Source organism: Aspergillus oryzae, chromosome 6 (genome assembly GCF_000184455.2).
Source record: "Aspergillus oryzae RIB40 DNA, chromosome 6".
NCBI classification, from domain to species: Eukaryota; Fungi; Ascomycota; class Eurotiomycetes; order Eurotiales; family Aspergillaceae; genus Aspergillus; species Aspergillus oryzae.
In genome coordinates, this window is record NC_036440.1 from 3132296 (window position 1) to 3151309 (window position 19014).

General features: G+C 44.0%; 2 protein-coding genes across 2 annotated transcripts; both read right to left on the reverse strand.

Annotated features, from left to right (window-relative positions):
• Positions 1–15159: 15159 nt before the first annotated feature.
• Positions 15160–16237, reverse strand: AO090038000202 (uncharacterized protein; the record flags this gene model as incomplete). The annotated part of the gene is given in 6 exon segments (XM_023238398.1): positions 15160–15333; positions 15367–15417; positions 15622–15775; positions 15785–15874; positions 15947–16111; positions 16200–16237. Coding segments are annotated over 6 exon segments (672 nt in total).
• A 1370-nt stretch (positions 16238–17607) lies between these two features.
• On the reverse strand, positions 17608–18641 carry AO090038000201 (uncharacterized protein; the record flags this gene model as incomplete). Its single annotated transcript, XM_023238399.1, has 2 exons — positions 17608–17834; positions 18014–18641. 2 exons carry the CDS (start codon positions 18639–18641, stop codon positions 17608–17610), a joined length of 855 nt encoding a protein of 284 aa, XP_023093036.1.
• Positions 18642–19014: the final 373 nt, after the last annotated feature.

A 19014-nucleotide genomic window follows, 5' to 3' on the forward strand; every position in this document is an offset into this window, starting at 1 on the left:
ATTCTAGAAGAAATTTGACATACCCCCACTTGTTAACGTTGAAAGTTAAGTTGACAGTATATGATCTGTCAACGGGCATACGCCAGACTATTCTTGTTGCCCTAAAGCTGCTGTCACCCCTAGTCCACACCCTTCGTCTGGGCCTATTTTAGTGCTGAGGGGGTTTTCCGGCGTTGCAAATCAAAATTTGGAAAGCGAGTCTGGGCCGCGTGAAATCCGTCTGTTCTCCGAGGTACGAGTAATGCGAATCCCCACATCTCCACCCAGACGGAGTAGCCTCACCAATAGCCGAAATCGCTTAAAGCCCTCAGGTACCAAGCGGGTCGTAACAATTCATGAGACACCTACTAAGTACTAACCGAAATATTTTCCGATCTAAGCAGAAAGAGGAAAGTCTTGCTCTGCCTCAAAGCCTTGGAAGCTCCACACTGGTGATTCGAGCCAGCATCTTGACTGAAAGCCCACAGCATAATTTCCCACTCTGCTGGTAACTTCCCTCAGCCCCCTCAAAGTTTCAACAAGGTAGGTTACCTAGGTCAGAATGAGCACTTGTCGTGCAGTGGGAGAAATGCGAGTAATCGACGAGTACCGACATATACTACGTACAAAAGTACATGATATGGTGTGGGGCCATGGCAAGAGGACCCTCGGCATTATATGCGTCGCTGGTCCCCGAACAGACGTGCTCGAGGGTACTTTATTTCTTACATGGACAGGTGGAGGCAGTTTCACGAGGGACTACGGAGTATGGTTCACATTGCGAGCATGTATTGGACTACTATTACGTCGCATCGGTTCTTATAATTCGTCAGTTGAGAGACTTTGATGCTACAGCTTGCTGCTTCAGTCTGGAAAGTATTATTCGCACTGGCACTCTTACAAACGATATGATATTGCAAACAGCAAGCCAGTTGTCAGGATTGCTAAGAGGTGTGTACGTGACTGCTCCTAAGAAGGATTACCAGTGCATCTAGCCCGCTTTCTTGCTACGACATTCTCAACTCGATGGTAGAACTTCTTCGGCTCCGGTTGTCAAGTAATTGTCTGTTTCAACAAAAGCCTCGGAGGTCGCGTGTCGAAAAACTGCAAACAAGCCTCTCCCCGTTAAATTCAACAGAAACCCAACTTTGGTCAGCAGGCAACTCCATGCTGATGCAATGCTGTTCTTGCTCTGGTGGGAACGACAGTATCAGAAATGATTAACCCTTTTTGGTGATTTGCTTCATGAGCGCCAAAGACTGTGAGACGGAGACAGAGGTGTTATGATCTCCATTTAGCATCCGCGGAGCGTGATTGCTCTCCCTCTCCAATGCACTCTAGAATAAAGTTTCATAGCGAGTTCGCTTAAAGTACCATAGACTGCGCAGTCCGGATTTGAATTCCGGTCCATATATACTCATAGAAGTTCTGCAGCCCTCGGCTCGGGCTTCTTGCCCCACTGAAACCCACGATGAAGCCCGAATTTAGATGAACGAGGTTTCATGGAAACACAGGCCACACACTCGTCTACAGCCCTATAGAATCTGGGAAGCTATTTACTTATGCAGTATTGTGGGAATCAGTATCCTACGCAAAGTGCAAATCTTAGATACTAAACTAGCTTGCGGCAAGGGAGACGACCTGATTACCGAGTCTCACCCAAAATTCCGGCTTGCCGAACAGCTTAAGATTTAAGGAACAGGAGGGAGAACTCTAGCATATTTACATATTCCAGTGCAAAGCAAAAGCGTAACCAGACAAAGATCCACGAAAGTTTGTGAACGTGGTTTTGCCACGGGGTAAAAGCTTAATTTGACTAATACGCCCCGATACCCTAGCTATCTCATATGAAGCTAGCTATTCAACAGCTAAAACCTATAAACAGATTCAATCTTGCACTTTCTTCACATTATCTCAGCGATTCCCCACTTGCCGCTTTTCTCAACCATCTCCAGCATCGATCAACGCACAACTCTGGCTGAACCGTGCAAATTTTCCTTGGTCCACATTAAGCTCACCCATAAACTTGGTACCTACCAAACTCTATAGACGAGCTTCTCGGTATGTTTACGGTTTCTATGTTAGCATTTGCAGTGCTCTGTAGCGCCGCAAAGTTTGAAATTAAAGGGCCATGTGGGGAAGACAACCGAGACCGAATTCTGTATCATCAGAACAGGGAAGTCTGAAACCATATTTCTGAGGGATGTCATGGTGAATAAAAAGTGCACTGGCTTTCTAATCCAAATGCTGACAGCTATTGGCTATATACACAGTCCACGCTATTGAGGTTCCAACTCTACGATACTGAAATATCATGACGAGGATTACTAAAACTCTAGGGATGTCACAGTGCCAAGCTGGGTTAGGATAATGTAGTTGTCGTAGCATGGTTTGTAAAGCTGTGAATGTCGATTGTGGTGGATTTTCTATGCCCTTTGATTGTGGGTAGCAAGCGGCTGAAATGTGCGCAACATCCGATATATTTGTGGGTGTAGTGACAGTATAGCGCCACAAAACACGTCAGTAAGCCATTCCTCAAAGTAACGGAGAGAGTAGATAATATGCTTATCAGCCGTAAGCCTTCCAGCTCGCATAATAACTTAAAGATATTCTATTACATGCTAGACTATGGTTCCTCTTCTACTTCAAAAATTCTCTCTTGACCCATATACACGTGACATCACCTGACCTTGATCAAGCGACGCATCGCTGGTTCGTACAAAATAGTGACCGACGATCTCCAAGATGCCGAGATTGTAGTGATTCGGGTGACTTGAAGAAGTGTCTTTCCAAGGATTGTATAGCAGTCTATTAATAACTCCAAATGATAAGTAATTTTGTAATCCTGTAGATTTTCAAGCTATCTCCTCCGGAAGAACGATTCTTCCGGTGTTAGATCTTTAGATAGAGGGATGGGAAATTAGGATATCTGCAGCAAATTGACGGATATTGCCGTGTAATTGATATGAGTGACTCTATATATTCAGCCTTAGATATAGAAACAGTACATACGACCATAGGGTGTGGAGAACAGGGCTTCCTGTCCGCTCAGCCGTACTTAAGCCAACTGTGAAAGCTCGGCCAAAGGACAGTGGTGCCCTCTGGGGCTCGCTGCTTTACGGGCGAGCGACGCTAAGTTGTAGGGTGAGTGCGGGTGAGTTGGGTGAGCTAGATAATTTAGTGCAGATTTAATTGTATACTAAGCTATTCTAGTATTTTATTATATTATAGCGGCGGTTGTCTTAGGCAACTATATCCCACTGTAAGCGAACTGTAGGTGGGCCGCCGGCTTATATAATATATGAATATATTTAGATTAGAATTATATAGAGAATTCTAATTTTTAAATAATTTATTCTATTACATTATATAAAAAAACTATTGAGATTGTAGCTATGAGAGAGAGAGTTGACGATTTTCTGTAGATATTAATATAGACGGAAGTTAATTTCTTTAAGCCCAGTATATTATCTGTGGATCTTGGTTTAAATATTACTATGATTAATATAATTTTTTAAACTATCTGGAGGATATTGAACAAGATTATTAGTATAATAAAACTATCTAGGAAGAGAAGAACCCCCGAGTCTCTGTAGCTTTAAAGGAAACTTAATAAAGGCCTTGTTTATTTCTGCCTTGTTGTGGAGATATCTCTGGCTGATAATTGGACCCTTAATTAACGACTCCCCAATAGCGCCAGTTGGACTAGGTGGGCCTTTCCTTTGCATTGAGGCCATAATATAAGAATTTTCGAGGTAGTATGGTGCAACTTGTTGAACACTTACCAGTTTTTCTACAGGTCCACTGTTATGTTGTTTGTTGACTGGGAGCCTAGAGACAGTTTACTAAATTTAGAATTAAAGGTTCTGACAGCAAAACGTATTTATTCAACCACTGAAGCACATGCATATACCAGTGTTTCCATTAGTAAAGTCGTCTTCCTTTCCCATTGTCTGTCTTTCCCGCTGTTCTCCCTTGTCAGGCTGTGCCGACAGGACTGCCGGGCTCTGAAACATCGAACTCAGTTTTTCAGTAAATGGAATGGTCATATATTCTAGAAACTACATAAAGCCTGGTCGTCGGTAGATTGGTCTCGACCGTAGCGATGCCCGAGAGGTTGGACACCGAAGTATTGAACAGTTGATTCAGGTATATATAGTGAGCCTACATTGCTTCCGCGCTAGAGGTTGGCTTCACCTACAGAATTCATTTTCCTGCTAGTCATCCTGGGAGCAAGACGATTCTTGAAGAAACTAAAGGCCTGGAGCTTTGCCGCATCATTGCCGGGCCCACTGTTGTATGGATCTTGACGGAGTACGGAGCGGATGTGTTGAAGATCACCAGTCCGAGCCTCTCTGATGTGCTATTTCAGATAACTCTCCCTTCATTTTTGAAATAGTAAACTACGAGCGGAATCCCATTTAAGAGACACTTTGCATATTTACTTCCCTTTTATGCCGTGGTGTAAAGAGGACAACCGGCCTCAACTATTAATGTGTGGCAGTTAATCCTTTCACTCACGACTGTATGATACACGTCTGATAGGAAAATTAAGGAACGAACTGATTAATTTCTATAGACCAATGTGGATCCTACTTGAACCATTTGATCACGACGGCTATTCTCAACATCTCTTCGGATTTGCTGATGTTGAGTATACTATTACCACTCTTCATCCAATTACAGCTATCTTTGAAGAAGTAAGGCCCTATTCGTGTGTAGATGTGTAAGACATCAACTATAAGTATATTTTAATTATAGAAAGATTGCTGTGTGTGCTGTATTTAGTCTTAGTAGGATCGTTGTCTATTGAATCTAGTTTACTCCTGCTGATGTAAATTACTAACCAAAAACTAGATCTTTATGGCTGCTTTGAATAAGTATTATAATTTTATCGAACTCGGCAGTTCTTGGTTCTTGGTTAGTCCATATAGTGATGTATATTCTAATATTCTACTAAAACAGAGGACAGAAATGGTATGTCGCGGAGGTGTCTACCGCGGTCTATGTTGCTAATATGCCGCTTTTATGGCCTCTGTTTCGGCAGACCTTTAGCTATATTCACTCGATCATCCCCTCTAACCATGTATTAGAGCCATCTGAGCAGAGTGGACTGCCACGAGGACTGGCATTATTGCCCCTGTGTTCGCTATTTCATTCGAGGCCTTGAACAGATTCGATCAAGTCTATGCTTTGCTACTCGTAGAAGGGTTGCGTAGACACACATGAGTTGATATTAACCCCAATGCGAGAACATGGCTATCGAGCTGATATTTATGGGGACTACAACTCAATGCCTCAAGGGTCGAAAGCCATCACAGTGCAGCGAACTGTGGAGGTCACTCGGGAGTAACAGGAGTGGGGATGATGATAAGATGCCAACGTGACTACCAAGGTGGCAGAGGATTTACAATGTCATCAAATCTTGTGGATCTATGCTCTACAGTTAGCAGTATCTACTTCCAGCCCTCTGGATCATCATTTAATTGTCTTCTGTTCTGAATCGTTCCTGTCTCAAGCCATATGCTAGGCAACCTTTCATCGGGGCCACGCCATAGTGGATCTACTTGAGTAGTTTACACATTTCACCCTGCAATGCTGGGTAAGTGTACAATTTCATCACATCGCATCGTCCAGAAAATGAAATCTTTACAGATCCAGAGAACGGGCAATATACATCACTGTAGTATCGTAGGATACTTTCAGCGCCTTCGCGAGCAGTCTGGCGGAACATATCCATGGAAACACATCAAACTTCGACCTTTTCTCATTAAAGCTTCTTATTCACCTTCACAAGAAAAAATATCCTCATTATCAGTGAGGCCGTCAGAGGCCTTTACTCTGACCCTCTGTCCATAACTAGGTAGGCATCATGCGCTTGACTATCTTATGACTGGTATGAAAACCATTGCCTGTCGGACCATAGTATGGGTTCAAGGTTAGGGGGGACTTGTACATGCCAACCATGAGCATATGCTCGCCGGGTTGCGGGAGACCTCCATTCAACGTGGACATCGTGTCTATCGCCTTATCGGTCATTGTCCAACTGGTGAGACTGGACCTGAAAAATTCCTCCCTTTGCCAAACGTTAACGAGTGTCCGACCACATCTGGAAAGCTTCCGGCCTGGTGGGTCATTGCTTTCGCTTCAAGTGATCGCGTCAGTGAGCTTTACGGGATGTTTGGACACTGGACAGAGACGGACGAACATTGCACATAAGACTTTCGGTCTTAAAATGATTCGGTACGCAGGAATGTCATCAGGCCGCTCCTGGATCTTTCAGGACTCCATCAGGATCAAAGACGTAACCGGGACGTGCTACTGCGTCATCCGTGTTGGTCTTCGGTTGCACCAGCGTTTTTGTACGGTTTGCAGGGGCGATACGGTAGTGAAGTGGAAATGAAGAATGAAGGATGGTTACTTGTGCGCTTCATTTATTTTCCGAACCAGGTCAGATAGTCCGTAATTCTAGCCAGGGTGGCATGGACCACCGAAGTAGTTGGCTAAGGCTGCTTCCTTGTCCTCCACACGCGCACAGTTGATGATAGCGGGATGCCTCAGTAGGTAGTACCGTGGTAGGCAGGACTAGTGTTTAGCTTAGGCCTGTTGTGAGTCGATAACGTATGGTCTCCACCTAGCAGAAAGCTGACATTATACTTTCTAGGATTATATAGCCTGCGGCTTTGCTAAGTGTTGATTATATAGATATCACTTTCAGTCCAAACTCGGGTCGTATTTGGACTGTCGCTGAAAATGGGGTGGCCACTATAGTCAGCTCGAGCCTGTTCATTCTCACGGTTCTTGGATATACTGTAAAGACAATCACATCGACGTTCAATCATTCAAAAAGCGGAAAGATTGGAAATGACACCTCACACCATTTGGAAGACGAGAGACATGTATATTAGACGCATTGTATGGAGATAGACTGATTGGACGACACGAATCGGCCAACCAGCCGGGTAATAGCAATAAATTGCCAGGATTGGTTGTTCAAGCTCAGGCAATTTGGCCCAGGCCCGGGTCATCAACAAGGCTTAAACCATAGATACTGTGTCACCATTATTAATATTTCTGATGTTCACAAGAATTAATTTAGTTCACATCTAACCTGACTTCTTCGGCTACAATTGAATTAACTTATGCTTCGTTATATCAACACAATCAGTCTGATCCTAAAGTAGTCGCAGGGATGCCACCTACGTACTTAACTGCTGCCGTGCAGGACGTTGTTTCTACATGCCCTATGATAAGACTTTAACAAGCTGGGCCCCTAGCACAAGAACCAGACAGCGCAGCCTCCAAACGCAAGCAGTGTCAGTACCTCAGTAGCCAAGCCCGTGATGTGTCCATAACTAATCTTTCTCCCGTCTGCGAGTCGACTTTTGCTGTTAGCAGAGTTAAGAATGGAACGGGAAACACACAACTATAGAAATTTCTTTGGAAAGCGGCAAAGCCACTTGGCCTAGGATAACTATGTACTAATTCATTGAAAGTCGATGCCCGGGACTCTGTGGCGATTGATAGGTTGCGAACACTTCCCATGCTGCTAAGAGACACAAGCATAAACCTAGCTGGTATTTTGTACATCTGTATTTACACCTAGGTCAGAAGATTCGCGGATGAGTGGGATTCGAAGACACACCCGAGTCAACCATTCACCATCGTGAGGTTCGGGTTTAAGGTAATACTGGCTTCTGGATAAAAATGTTACAATCCATTGATTAATGTTCCAACCATATAATTCGACATATTTCTAGAAGCGTGACATGGCCGCGGTGACTGGTCATCTGACAGACTATTCCACATCTGGCTAGGCTAGACCGCTTCTGCTACGAAATTGGCAGGGATGGTCGAAATACGAGTAAGTCAACGGTAACAAGCCACACGTTGGGAAACTAGATATGTAACAGATCCATGGTAGGTTTGATTACTTTTTGTTTTTGGTCCACCTTTCTTAATACGAAATGATACAGTGGGTTGACTATCGCTTCCATTAGGCTCACCCGCTATTGTTTTCGTATTGAATCATTACAGTGTCCCCGTTTGAGGTTACAACTACATGAACCGCCATCCGTCCGCGTGTAGTAGCAAAATAGATATGTCGCTACAATACGTGGCCACAATTTCCGCGGAGGACGTTTAGTGAAATGTCTCGATTAGGTAGATCAGCCTTAGTTACCCTTGGCCAGCTGGAACTTAGTCGGTCGTCGCCGACCACCGGAGTTTTGTAGAGGACTATTGTACTTGATCACACTTTTGGCTGCACCATGTAGACAGAGGTAGATGTGGCGTTCTGAGTCTTGTTTGCAGTGTTTGATGGATGAATCCAACGGTCCGCAATACAAGTATTCTCGTATTTAACCGACAAGGTACTGGTTGCATACCGACTGGAGAAGACGGTAACCGTTTCTCCTGGGGTCTCGTGTGCCAAAATCTGTAGCCTTTATTTCGCCGGTCTTTTACAACACGACTGACTCGTACGGTTATGCTTAAATGACTCGTGCATTAGCCAAGTATCTCAATCACTGAATTCCCACCCCCCAGGAAAAAAGAAAGCCTAGATATATGCACACAACGTACCGAAATGGTGTGATGTGGGCCAGCACACGTCCTGACCATCGATAGAACGTCTACTGAAGGCGCTAAAGGCACAGGATGCTTGAAATAAACCTTACCTACCACTTGTCAACAAGGGGCATGGTGACTTCTTTTGCTTGCTTGTCTACAGATACCTCCTGCCAAGGATCAAATCACCAACGGAATCGTTATCAGAGGCTAGTGAGAACATAATACAACTTCTATATGGTTTGTTCATCATCACGCTATCATATCGTTATCTATTTTCTTAATCTCCCTGTTTACCTAAAGCACATGTTTTGAGTGCATAATGAGACCATGGTAAGTAAAGAGGGAACCAACATTGCTCCTTTTCGCCCCCGGAAGGCGCTTACCTGACACATTTCTCTATCAATAGTCTTACATGCCATCTACGCCATCTGAAGTATATTAATCTCTATGAACCATATTAAATGTTTTCCTTAAATCCTTAACATCTCCCTTCAGGTGACAAGAATCCGCCAGTCTGCTTACGCTGTGAACAGTCGGGCCGCCTGTGCATCCCTGCAGTGATGCAACCAGAAATACTTCCCTTCTCACCCGAACAGAGTCTTTTTTTGCGACCTAAGGGCCCTCACCGTTATGGTAAAAGCACCCCAGCGTTTTCAGGTGGCCAGTTCTGTCTCAATATACGCCTTGAGAGTATGCATGACTTGCACAAAATGCTCCAAATAGTGAGACTGACAACAGCACTAACCGTGCCTGAGTTGCTTCTGAAGACGAAACCCCCTTTGCAGTGGCCGATTACCACGTTGGAATACCACAGTTCTCTTCGAGGAAGCTGTTGGACAGCGCATCTTCCCTTGTGTCCGTTGTACATCCCCCCGCGGAACCACAGTTGTTCAGAGCACCGCTTGATACTCCTTCTCCAACGGCCAGAAACCTACCGGCTACAACTATTATGGGAACTGATCAAAAGATCTGTAACATGGATGAGGCATCCCTCCTTCGACACTTTAGGAGAACGATTGGTGCATGGGTATATAACACTTGACGAATTTCAGGAGCAGATCGCTAACTATATTACATATGCAGTTGGATGTATCTGACAATGAACGGCACTTTTCCGTGCATGCAGTCGAAATAGCTCCTTCCTCCTCTCTCCTGTTGTACGCCTGCCTAGCTACCGCTGCCTGCCACCTCTCTTATACGAATAAGTCAGTTCATCCAAGTGTTGCAGACAAGTACCATGAGAAATGTATTTCTATTTTACTACCAGCTGTGAAAACTATCGACTTTGGCATTGACATTGATATCATTCTCGCCTCAACCGTGATATTACGTTGCCTTGAACAGCTCTCTGGTAAGTAGTTTATTCTGAATAGCAGATAACGGGAAATGACTGACAGTTTCTATAGCTCGCTCATTGTCACAAGACCAACAACGACATATCTTGGCTGGTTCTGTGTATATCAATTCTCATCCCGATTGTGGATTGGCTGGTGGCCTCGCCGAGGCCTCATTCTGGGCTTTTGTCCTGCAGGATGTACAATGTGCATTGGCCACTCGACGCCCTCTGCGCCTGGCTACTAGTTCGCTTGAAAAGGGGTTACTTCCTACTTGGGAATATCGTAGCTACCCAACTGAACGAGATTGGGCCCATCGAGCTCTGTGGCTGCTAGCCGAAACAATCAATTACTGCTATGGACCAAGTACTGCCGCGCACATGCCTCCCGTCATATCGGACGTCCTGAAAAGGAAGATATGTGATTGGGAAATGCAAAGGCCAGCTATCTTCCAACCATTACATTTTTCTCCTGCCGATTCCAGCAGTGGCAGACCCTTTCCTGCTTTATGGTTCACCAGCACATCACACGGTACGTGCAAGATACAGACCTACATCTATATACCTAAGTACATAACTAATGCACTGCAGCAATTGCAGTGCAGCAAATATGCTTAGCCAAAGCTCTGATACATGAGCATGAGTCGAGGGCTCTGCATTCCGCAACTACAAATCGTAACGTCAAAATCGTACGGATTGTTCTAGTATATCTGCCATTGAATGAATGCTACTAACTTGTGGCTTAGATCGAGATAGTGAGAAACCTTAATATCGTCTTGGGTATTGCTCTTTCAGCCGACGACGACCCCCCAATTCGCATCATGGCGTGCCATGCATTGTTTGCTTGTAAGTTTTATCTTGCGCCCATTTGACTCCATCATACGAGTGGCGACACACGGGAACGCCGCTGTTCAGCGGTCCACGGGCCCTATCGATGTTATACAGGTTACTAACTTAATACTAGGTGGCTCGTGGATTTATGATTCACTAGCGAGACTTTGCGTTTTAGGCCTACTTAGAAGATCAGAAGCAGAGGACGGATGGTCCTGGGTATCTTTAATTTTACCATTAAGTCAGAACAGGCACTTAACAGCAGGATAATAGCTCTACAATAGCTCGAACTTTCACCGGAGTATATCTTCAATATTTGTTTTCCATTTCGTAATAGAGACGAAGATGCCCATGTGAGAAATTCTACCTGAAGAGACCTGTAAGGCAAGAAATACGGGATTAACCACTTGCAATTTCTGTATATACCCAATGACGGGCGCAGGCTGAGATTCCCACTTTAGACGCTGGTTGTAACCAACTCAAGAGTCTCTTGCAATTTTCCCCCAATAGGAACCACTTCTCATGCAGTGGAGAAACGTTAGCTTCACTGCCCCCGCCCGCGCACCAAGCTAATTATGCGTCTGACCTAGTGTTGTTGAGGTCAAAGCACTAGCTATATATCCAACGTATTGCGAGCCCGATTACGTATTTGCTACGATCGACCAAACCTATTATAGCCTCTATCGTGCGAACTTGGCTTTTCGGACTCCGGGAAATTATGGCAATTCTAAACTATTACTAACTTGCCTGTGGAGAATATATCAGTAGTGCTACAGAAGGAATGTAACCCCTGGACAGAACCAGCAAAATTTCCAGTAAACCATAGAGTAGTGTATCTAATATATATTTTACGTTATACAACCTATTACGAAGGACACATGAGCCAAGCGAATTTTTATAGGAAAGATCCAGCTGCTAAAATACTGAATCAGATGTCGACCAACCACACAATCATGGCACATCTGTTTCATCTGAAACCTGTTCTGCTGGGCTGATTTCCAACACGGAACCTCCGCTCGTGGTAGTAGCTCAAGGGTTCTGTCTGCATCGGAACTAGGTCCCCGACGAGAGTTTATTACGCAGACTTTCTGGTCTCGGATTCCTCCATACAATAAGTTGATGTCATAAAAGCTGTAGTTTCCCGCCAATCTGGTCCTCAGATCCTTTTTCTATAACATACAGATGTACAGAATGGCATGTTGGAGAGTTCCGCACTGGATAGATCTCTCTAAAGAGAATCCTACGTCTGGCTTGGTTTATAAATAGCCACGTACCGTCCGTAAGATGAAGTGACTATGGTGAAACGCTGAGGTATATCACATTGTTCAAGATAGGCGGCTACACGAACAAACATAAAATACAGGATCCCCAATGAAGACGAAAATGAAAAAAAGCATACCGTAATGCTTGTATATTTGTAAAGGCGCACCCGTCATCCAAAGACAGTACTTCCTGTGGGATACAATGCAAGTGACGGAGTGTGAAAATTATTTGGGAGTCGGGATAGGACTCGGCCCACGAGGCTACAGTTGTGTCAAACCGGGCTGGTTGATGAAGCTCCTGGGGGGTCACTATGGCATAGAAAAGCGTGGAGAAGCAATCTGCTCTTCATTCTAGTGCATGCCCCGGTATTTTAGAGGTTTGGGTCGGCTGTATCTCTGTTTCATACTGCTCTGCCGTTGGAAGGTAATAATTGGTGTGAAAGCCTGGGTAGCTAGAAAGAAAGCAAAAGTCAGTTGAATATTGAATTTTGCGGTTTGTGCTTTTGTTCGGAATATTGTAAGATGATATGCAGTTAGAATTGCAGGCTATATGTGGACTTGTAGGCCGCTTACTTGGATAAGTACCAACCGGGAATGTTATACAATTCACTTGACCCATCTGGGGACGGTATTCTTGCATCCCCGTAGTAGTAGAGCTCATATGGACTGTTTGCTCTTGTTGTAGGCCCCGTGACTCGGGTAACTATGTGTCCGCTCTGTCCTATGGATTGCCTTGACATTGTGGGCATGCGTCCCAAAAAGCTTGTCTTCAAATCAACTCCATTGACGTTTACTCCCCGGTTCTTCTTATCACATTTGTCTCGAGCTTTAAGACGAGTTGACTTGGTGACTCGCCATCTTTTCAGTCGGCTCCGTAGCTGACTTTCACTGAGGGTGGGCACCTGTTAGTCGCATAGAATAGTAGGCCGGGTCTCCGTCTGGTACGTTACCTTGGACTGAAGTTATGTGAGCAGGTCATCTTGATAACCTGCTTCAACGGCCAACCTTCCTCTCTGTAGAGTTTAATAATGAGGCTTTTCTTCTCTTCCCACACATTGAAAGCAATTTTTGCATTCCCTTTTCTGACCTCTTCACGGCCTTGAGTAATCATAACGTACAGGACGATGACTGAGGAAAAAGTAAAGAAAAAAAAAAGATGAGAGCCTGTGAATCTAAATGGAAGATATTGGAGGCTTCAAACAGGCCACCGATCATACAGTGTCATTTAATTAGACAATATTGACACAATGGAGGTTATAAGCAGGTAAATAGAGTAACGGCAGGGATTTCAGAATGCGAAGAGTTGATGTCTTATACTGGTCTTGAAACATAAGACTGTGTCTAGTTGCGTTATATATGTAATACTCACTAGTGTTTTAAATTATGCTATTAGAAGATCTGCCCGTCCTACTAATCTCTTTTACTACTGCTTGCTGGTTGGAGATCCTTTGTCATCATGGACCCTGTAGATAAACAAAGCAAGATGAAGGCGCAATAGAAAAAGGGCCTTTGTACTTATCACCATGAATTTCTACAAGCATACTATCTGGTTGCAATACTTTCTGCAATAAAAATTTAGATACGATCAACCAGACACGTGATGTAGACTTGAACACCCATTGTCCAATGCCGTCTGGTAAGCGAGTCGAGGGCTTCTCTGTAATTGGATGCTTAGACAAAGTTTTCTTAGAGGAAGAATATCATTAATTAGAAAGTTCGAAAATACGTTATTCTAAACGAGAAAACGGTAATGAAGGATTAGAGAATATTACTTCCGTAGACGCTACATTTTTCTAAACCCAGGCCCCACGTCAGAGAGAACCCAAGTATAAGACGAAGATCAATATAAGCCACCCGTAATTTATCATGCGATTTAGCCGGCGAATGAGGAATATCCGGCAAGGCCCAATTCTGATTGCTAGGCAAAGCCGGAGACAGACAACACAGACTGGCTATCCATACAGCCTACTACTTACGGTGGTGATGTCCGAAGATGTAGCGCTATTAAAAGCACTGGAATGCAGCCACAGGGAGTTACCTCTCATGCCGTGTTTCGTACGAACTATATCAACAATAATCGATGTAGTCTTGAAGCAACGAGGCTCGAGTGCTACACTAGGATAATAGTTAACCTTTCCCCGTTTTTGCTTCATGTTCTGGCGTCCAGTGGGTTACGAGCTACAAGATCGGCCAGGTGTAGGAGTGTCTTCATGAGAGATTAATCCTTTTTGGAAGTGACCATGTCCACTATCTGTATATCACTACATCAGGGTATAAGTCAGACGGGGCGTTCGCCACCTGTATGTGCGCTCTTCCCTTCTTGTGATTGGCATTAGGCAGGTTAATTCGTTGGCGAAAAATGATACTGTGAAAGCGCCTACCTTTGCCACGTATCGTCCAGTTTGTTGAACCGCCTCAGTGATTATGGGTGAATCTCGTATTTGCTCCCACTAACTCCTCAACATACCCGGAAAGCGTCCACCAGGTGCCGATATTATCCACCGAACGGTAACTAACGCAGTTCCTGTCCCACGTCTCATCATTCTCTGGAACCTAATTCCCGCACTTGTCATCCATTACTAAGGTACGGCCCCGCTTTCCCTGGCTGCGGCTGCTAGACGACGGGCCAAAACGGTACGCAAGGCCATGTGCTGAGGCTCTAATGTAGCCTGGGCCGCACTAATGGGACACTATTAAATAAACCATAAGTCAATTTGGCTTTCCAGATAATGGTCGGGTTCTGCTTCGCTAACTGAATCTTAGCTAGCCAACATCTCGTCCTAGGTAGTTCGTATAGTGGACGCTGTTTGTTTGAATCCGACGAATTATATTAGAATCCATCATTCAGAGAGGAAAACTATATATTCAGTGCCGTCAGGCTAGTTCGTGTTTAGACATATTCATGTACTACGAACCAGCGGCGCAAGCGAAATAACAATGTGTTCCCTAGACCTATCGGCCATCGATAAGCCGATTCGAACTCGAGATTGACCCATTTAATAAACTACTAGGTCAAAAGTATTGCGACACCCCGATTTCGGCCTGCGAGGCGCCGTTTTCAAACCTCAATATCTCAACAAATTCTATAGATTCTTCAGCTCAATATTTAGTATACCATCCACGCGCTTTATATACAGCTCGAAGTCTGCGCGGCCAGGACAGAACTAGGCGATTTATAATCTCCTAATCAAGACTATCCCACACTGTCTGAATAGACTGCCTAAAACGCTCTATATCTATTTCTGATACCCCATTTTGAAAGAGCTCAGGATAGAGCTCCTTTAGCTTCTTTTTAAACAAATACCAAAGATTTTCAATAGAATTTAAATCAGGCAAGTAGAGCAGCCATTCTAGAATCTATATACTATACCTTTCAACCCACAATTACACCTGCCTAAATATATAGATTGTAGTATGATTTTGCTGAAATCTCATTCCCGACTTTTAGACTGATAGAAGGCTTTTCTAGGCAGATAATATAAAAATTCATTGAATAGCCTCTATATTAAGATAATTTATTCTGTTCTAAACCGCTAGTTTTGACCGACCACCATACCATATAGAGATCCAGAATTATCCAGATTATAAGCGAAATATCTTTTTTATAATATTCTAGATCAAACCTATGAATTTTATTCAAAAAACAGAATATCTATTAAATAGAATTACTGAGTTCCGCTGGACTAAGAATTCGTCCGAAAATATAATATTGTTTGAATTATTAAAATACAGCCACGTACACACAAATTTATAATAATTTTTTTTAGCTGAATCGGTATCTAAAGCAATTTTCCTTTTCCTTTTCTACGTTTTAATATAATATTTGCGCGGAATTTGTTGTACAGTCAATTTAGAGACATTATAAAGGCTCCCAGTAATCAGCACAGTATAGCTAATTCTAGATTTCCGGCAAACCATTTAAAATATCTAGCGTTTATCTACACAGCTGAGCTTTTCAGGCCTACCAAACCGAGCACCTGATTCTAGACTATTCTGGTTTTGAAAGCGATATTGTGTCCAGTAGATAGTAAAACACACAACATTAAAACTCCGGGTAAGTTTAGTAATATTGTGTCCTGCATCTAGGCTTTTAAGCAAAGCAGCGCATTGCGCAGTAAATAATTCAGATCTAGGCCTTCAAGTTTCACCAATCTCGGTTCCAAAAGACCTCATTTTTATGGTGTGGTAGGTGTCTGAAATAATTGTTGTTTTTTGACGCGCACACGTTCTGCCAAGTGTTGCGAGACTTTTGACCCACCATTGTATCTTTGGATGTTTCTCTTTTAAACTAGCCTCCTCACCAAAGTAAAGGGGGAGCTCGCGATGTGATTGAAATAGGAAATTCACAAGGTTTAAGACCCATGATAAGTCCCACCTCAGTAATCTCAACTAAGCCCTATATAACGCTAGTGCAAGGTGTCCATTAACCCTGAGATCCACTTCCATTGCTTACACAAGCTGGTGAGGCTTAAATTTATGTTCCAGGTTGTGTTCATTTTCATTCTGCGTTTGGCTAGTTTCTCAAGGGTGGCGAAACGAAATAGACTGCAGGACTAAATGGGCTCAACGACAAAGATGATTGTGAATCCAAAGGAATCCATCCACTATCACTTTCGGTCAGATTGCGAGGCCCCATACTTTCAAACTAGAGTACCCTAACCGGATGCATAATATTCTCCATCAAGGTGAATTAATCACCTCTATTAGGCTTGCGTAGTAAGATGCTCTTTGCCATTTTCCATGCCTGTGGATCTGCGCCTAGCCTAAAGCATTGACGTACTAAAGCCATTATCTATGTGGTATCTCATCCCCATAGTAGACGTAGCGCCAGGAAATTAAGCCGGTCTATACCCGGGCTTTCTGAGCTGCCTGACTTAATAAGGCCTTTTGGGCCATAATACAGTTGACTTCTGATTGCATATTTCCTAGGGGAATTAGTCCTATAGTTTTCTATGAAGGAGCTCTAGGAAATAAGACTTCTCTGACTAGGGCTTCCTTTGCCTCTAGGTAGTTTCCTGTCGTCCCGGTATATTGGGGCTTTTAGGGTAGAAATTGGTCCTAATGCCCCATCTCCTTATTCAGACTTAGTTTGGTGCCTGGTTGCCTGAGAGTTACGTGCGGTAAATTATTAAAACTTAGGCTTAACCACGGGTGGAACCTCTCCTCCCCATTTGCAAGTCTACTTGAGAACCTCAAGTTCAGGTTCTAGGCTTTGACCTTTATAACCTGAGTCGGACCATTTCGACGCCTAACCATTTGCTATCTGATATCCTCGGATGGTCTAGTCTAGCTCTAACTAGAGAGAGCCAAATGAATTGTTAATTCTGTGACCCAAGAAATCAATGTATGAATGTCTAGATTCTTATCCGCCACAACCTAAGTAATAAATGAGTGTCAAATTGAAATGTATCCCAAGACTCGCGATAGAAACAGTAAAAGTTGAATATGGTCATGGCGGCGGCTGACTAATGCGATATTCCAAGTTGCTAGAATGTCAATTTAGTCGTTCCATAGTTATATCCACTAAAATAAATGCATGAGGTAGAGAAAGTCTTTCCATGTGGCGCAACTAGTTCGAGGTACCTCTCTCCACTTTCCATTCTTCCCCAGCATCTGCACACAAAGTACAGACTAATGATCATACTCAAATGTCTCAATCGCGGCCGTGTCGACGCCCATGGTGATGTATCCAATCATCCCCTTGGAAATATCTTTACCATCTGCAGGAACGATCGATACAACGGGATTGAACCCTCCTTTGGTACCATTCTGATAAATGGCATCTTGCGCATTGGTGATACGATCAATTTCCGTGTGAAACACATAAGGCTCCAAGCCCATAATCTTCTGCGAAACCGCTTCATCAAAGTAGAGTTGTCCAGTGCTAATAGTATTGCTGGAAATGATCGTGCCATTTTCTCGGACCCTCCAGTCAGTATGCGCCTGAACGTGTATATGAATAGTACGCTGTACGTAGAACCCTACAGTGCACATGAATTAGTTCTAGATGCTCAATCGTGCCTTGTCTCGTACTTACCGGGAAAGATAGTCTTTATCTCCATAACTCCATTCTCATCAGTGGGCCACATTCCACGCAAGAAGGTGGTATCATCTGTATGAAGATCGGTGACGCCAATTGCATAGTCAGTGAGATTCTTTTCAGTTAGAAGCTCTCTGAACTCGATATTTGGTGAAAGATGCGTGAACGAGGAATAAGAGCCAGTTGCGTTACAATGCCAGAAGTCGAGAAGGACGTTCGGCAGGGGTTCGCATGTCGCCATATCGAGTACTCCTACGTCAAGCCACAATGGCACGCCTGGTTGGTCCTCCGACATGTCTTGACGTAGAGTCTGCGAACGCGGCCACACATAGGGACCACGGGTTACCTCGGGAGAGAGGACGCAGGTATCGTTCTGGATAGTCTCGTAGTAAGGGGCACCTGTAGTGATCTCATATGTCACATTGTGACCCGATCCCTCCCAGCGCTTCTGTAATGCTCTCTTCGAAATGCGGCGTTGATTGAAATTTGCAGCTTGGCTGGCACATTTCTTGGCTAGCTCATTACGCCGTTGGATTTCGGCATGAGGCACAGGCTGATCAGGGCCAGGGTGAGCAATCGCAGTCGTCACTGTCAAAGCAGCAAATATAATCTTTAGGTAGTACATGGCTGTGGTACTTCAAATTATAGTTAAAGAATAGTCAGATGAGTTACTAACATAATCAGGGTGTAGAGGAAGAGACTTTTATATCCTCTCCAGCAGAAATATATCCTACGCTGTGGGATTCCTGTAACTTCCATCCACATGAAACATGTCCATTCTCAATAAGCCGTTAATCAACACGCCCGCTGAAGTGGGCAATGTCTCAGGTCGGTGTCCTCCGGCTTATTGCAAGGTTAAACATTTTCCGCTTCCGTCAAGATCGCGAAACTGCCATCCTCATGGAAGCTGTCCAATACTAAACAGGCAATCTATCACGGAGGGTATAAATTCCGCAGCATGCTGACTCAGCGGTCAATTATATACTAGCTTTAGTGCA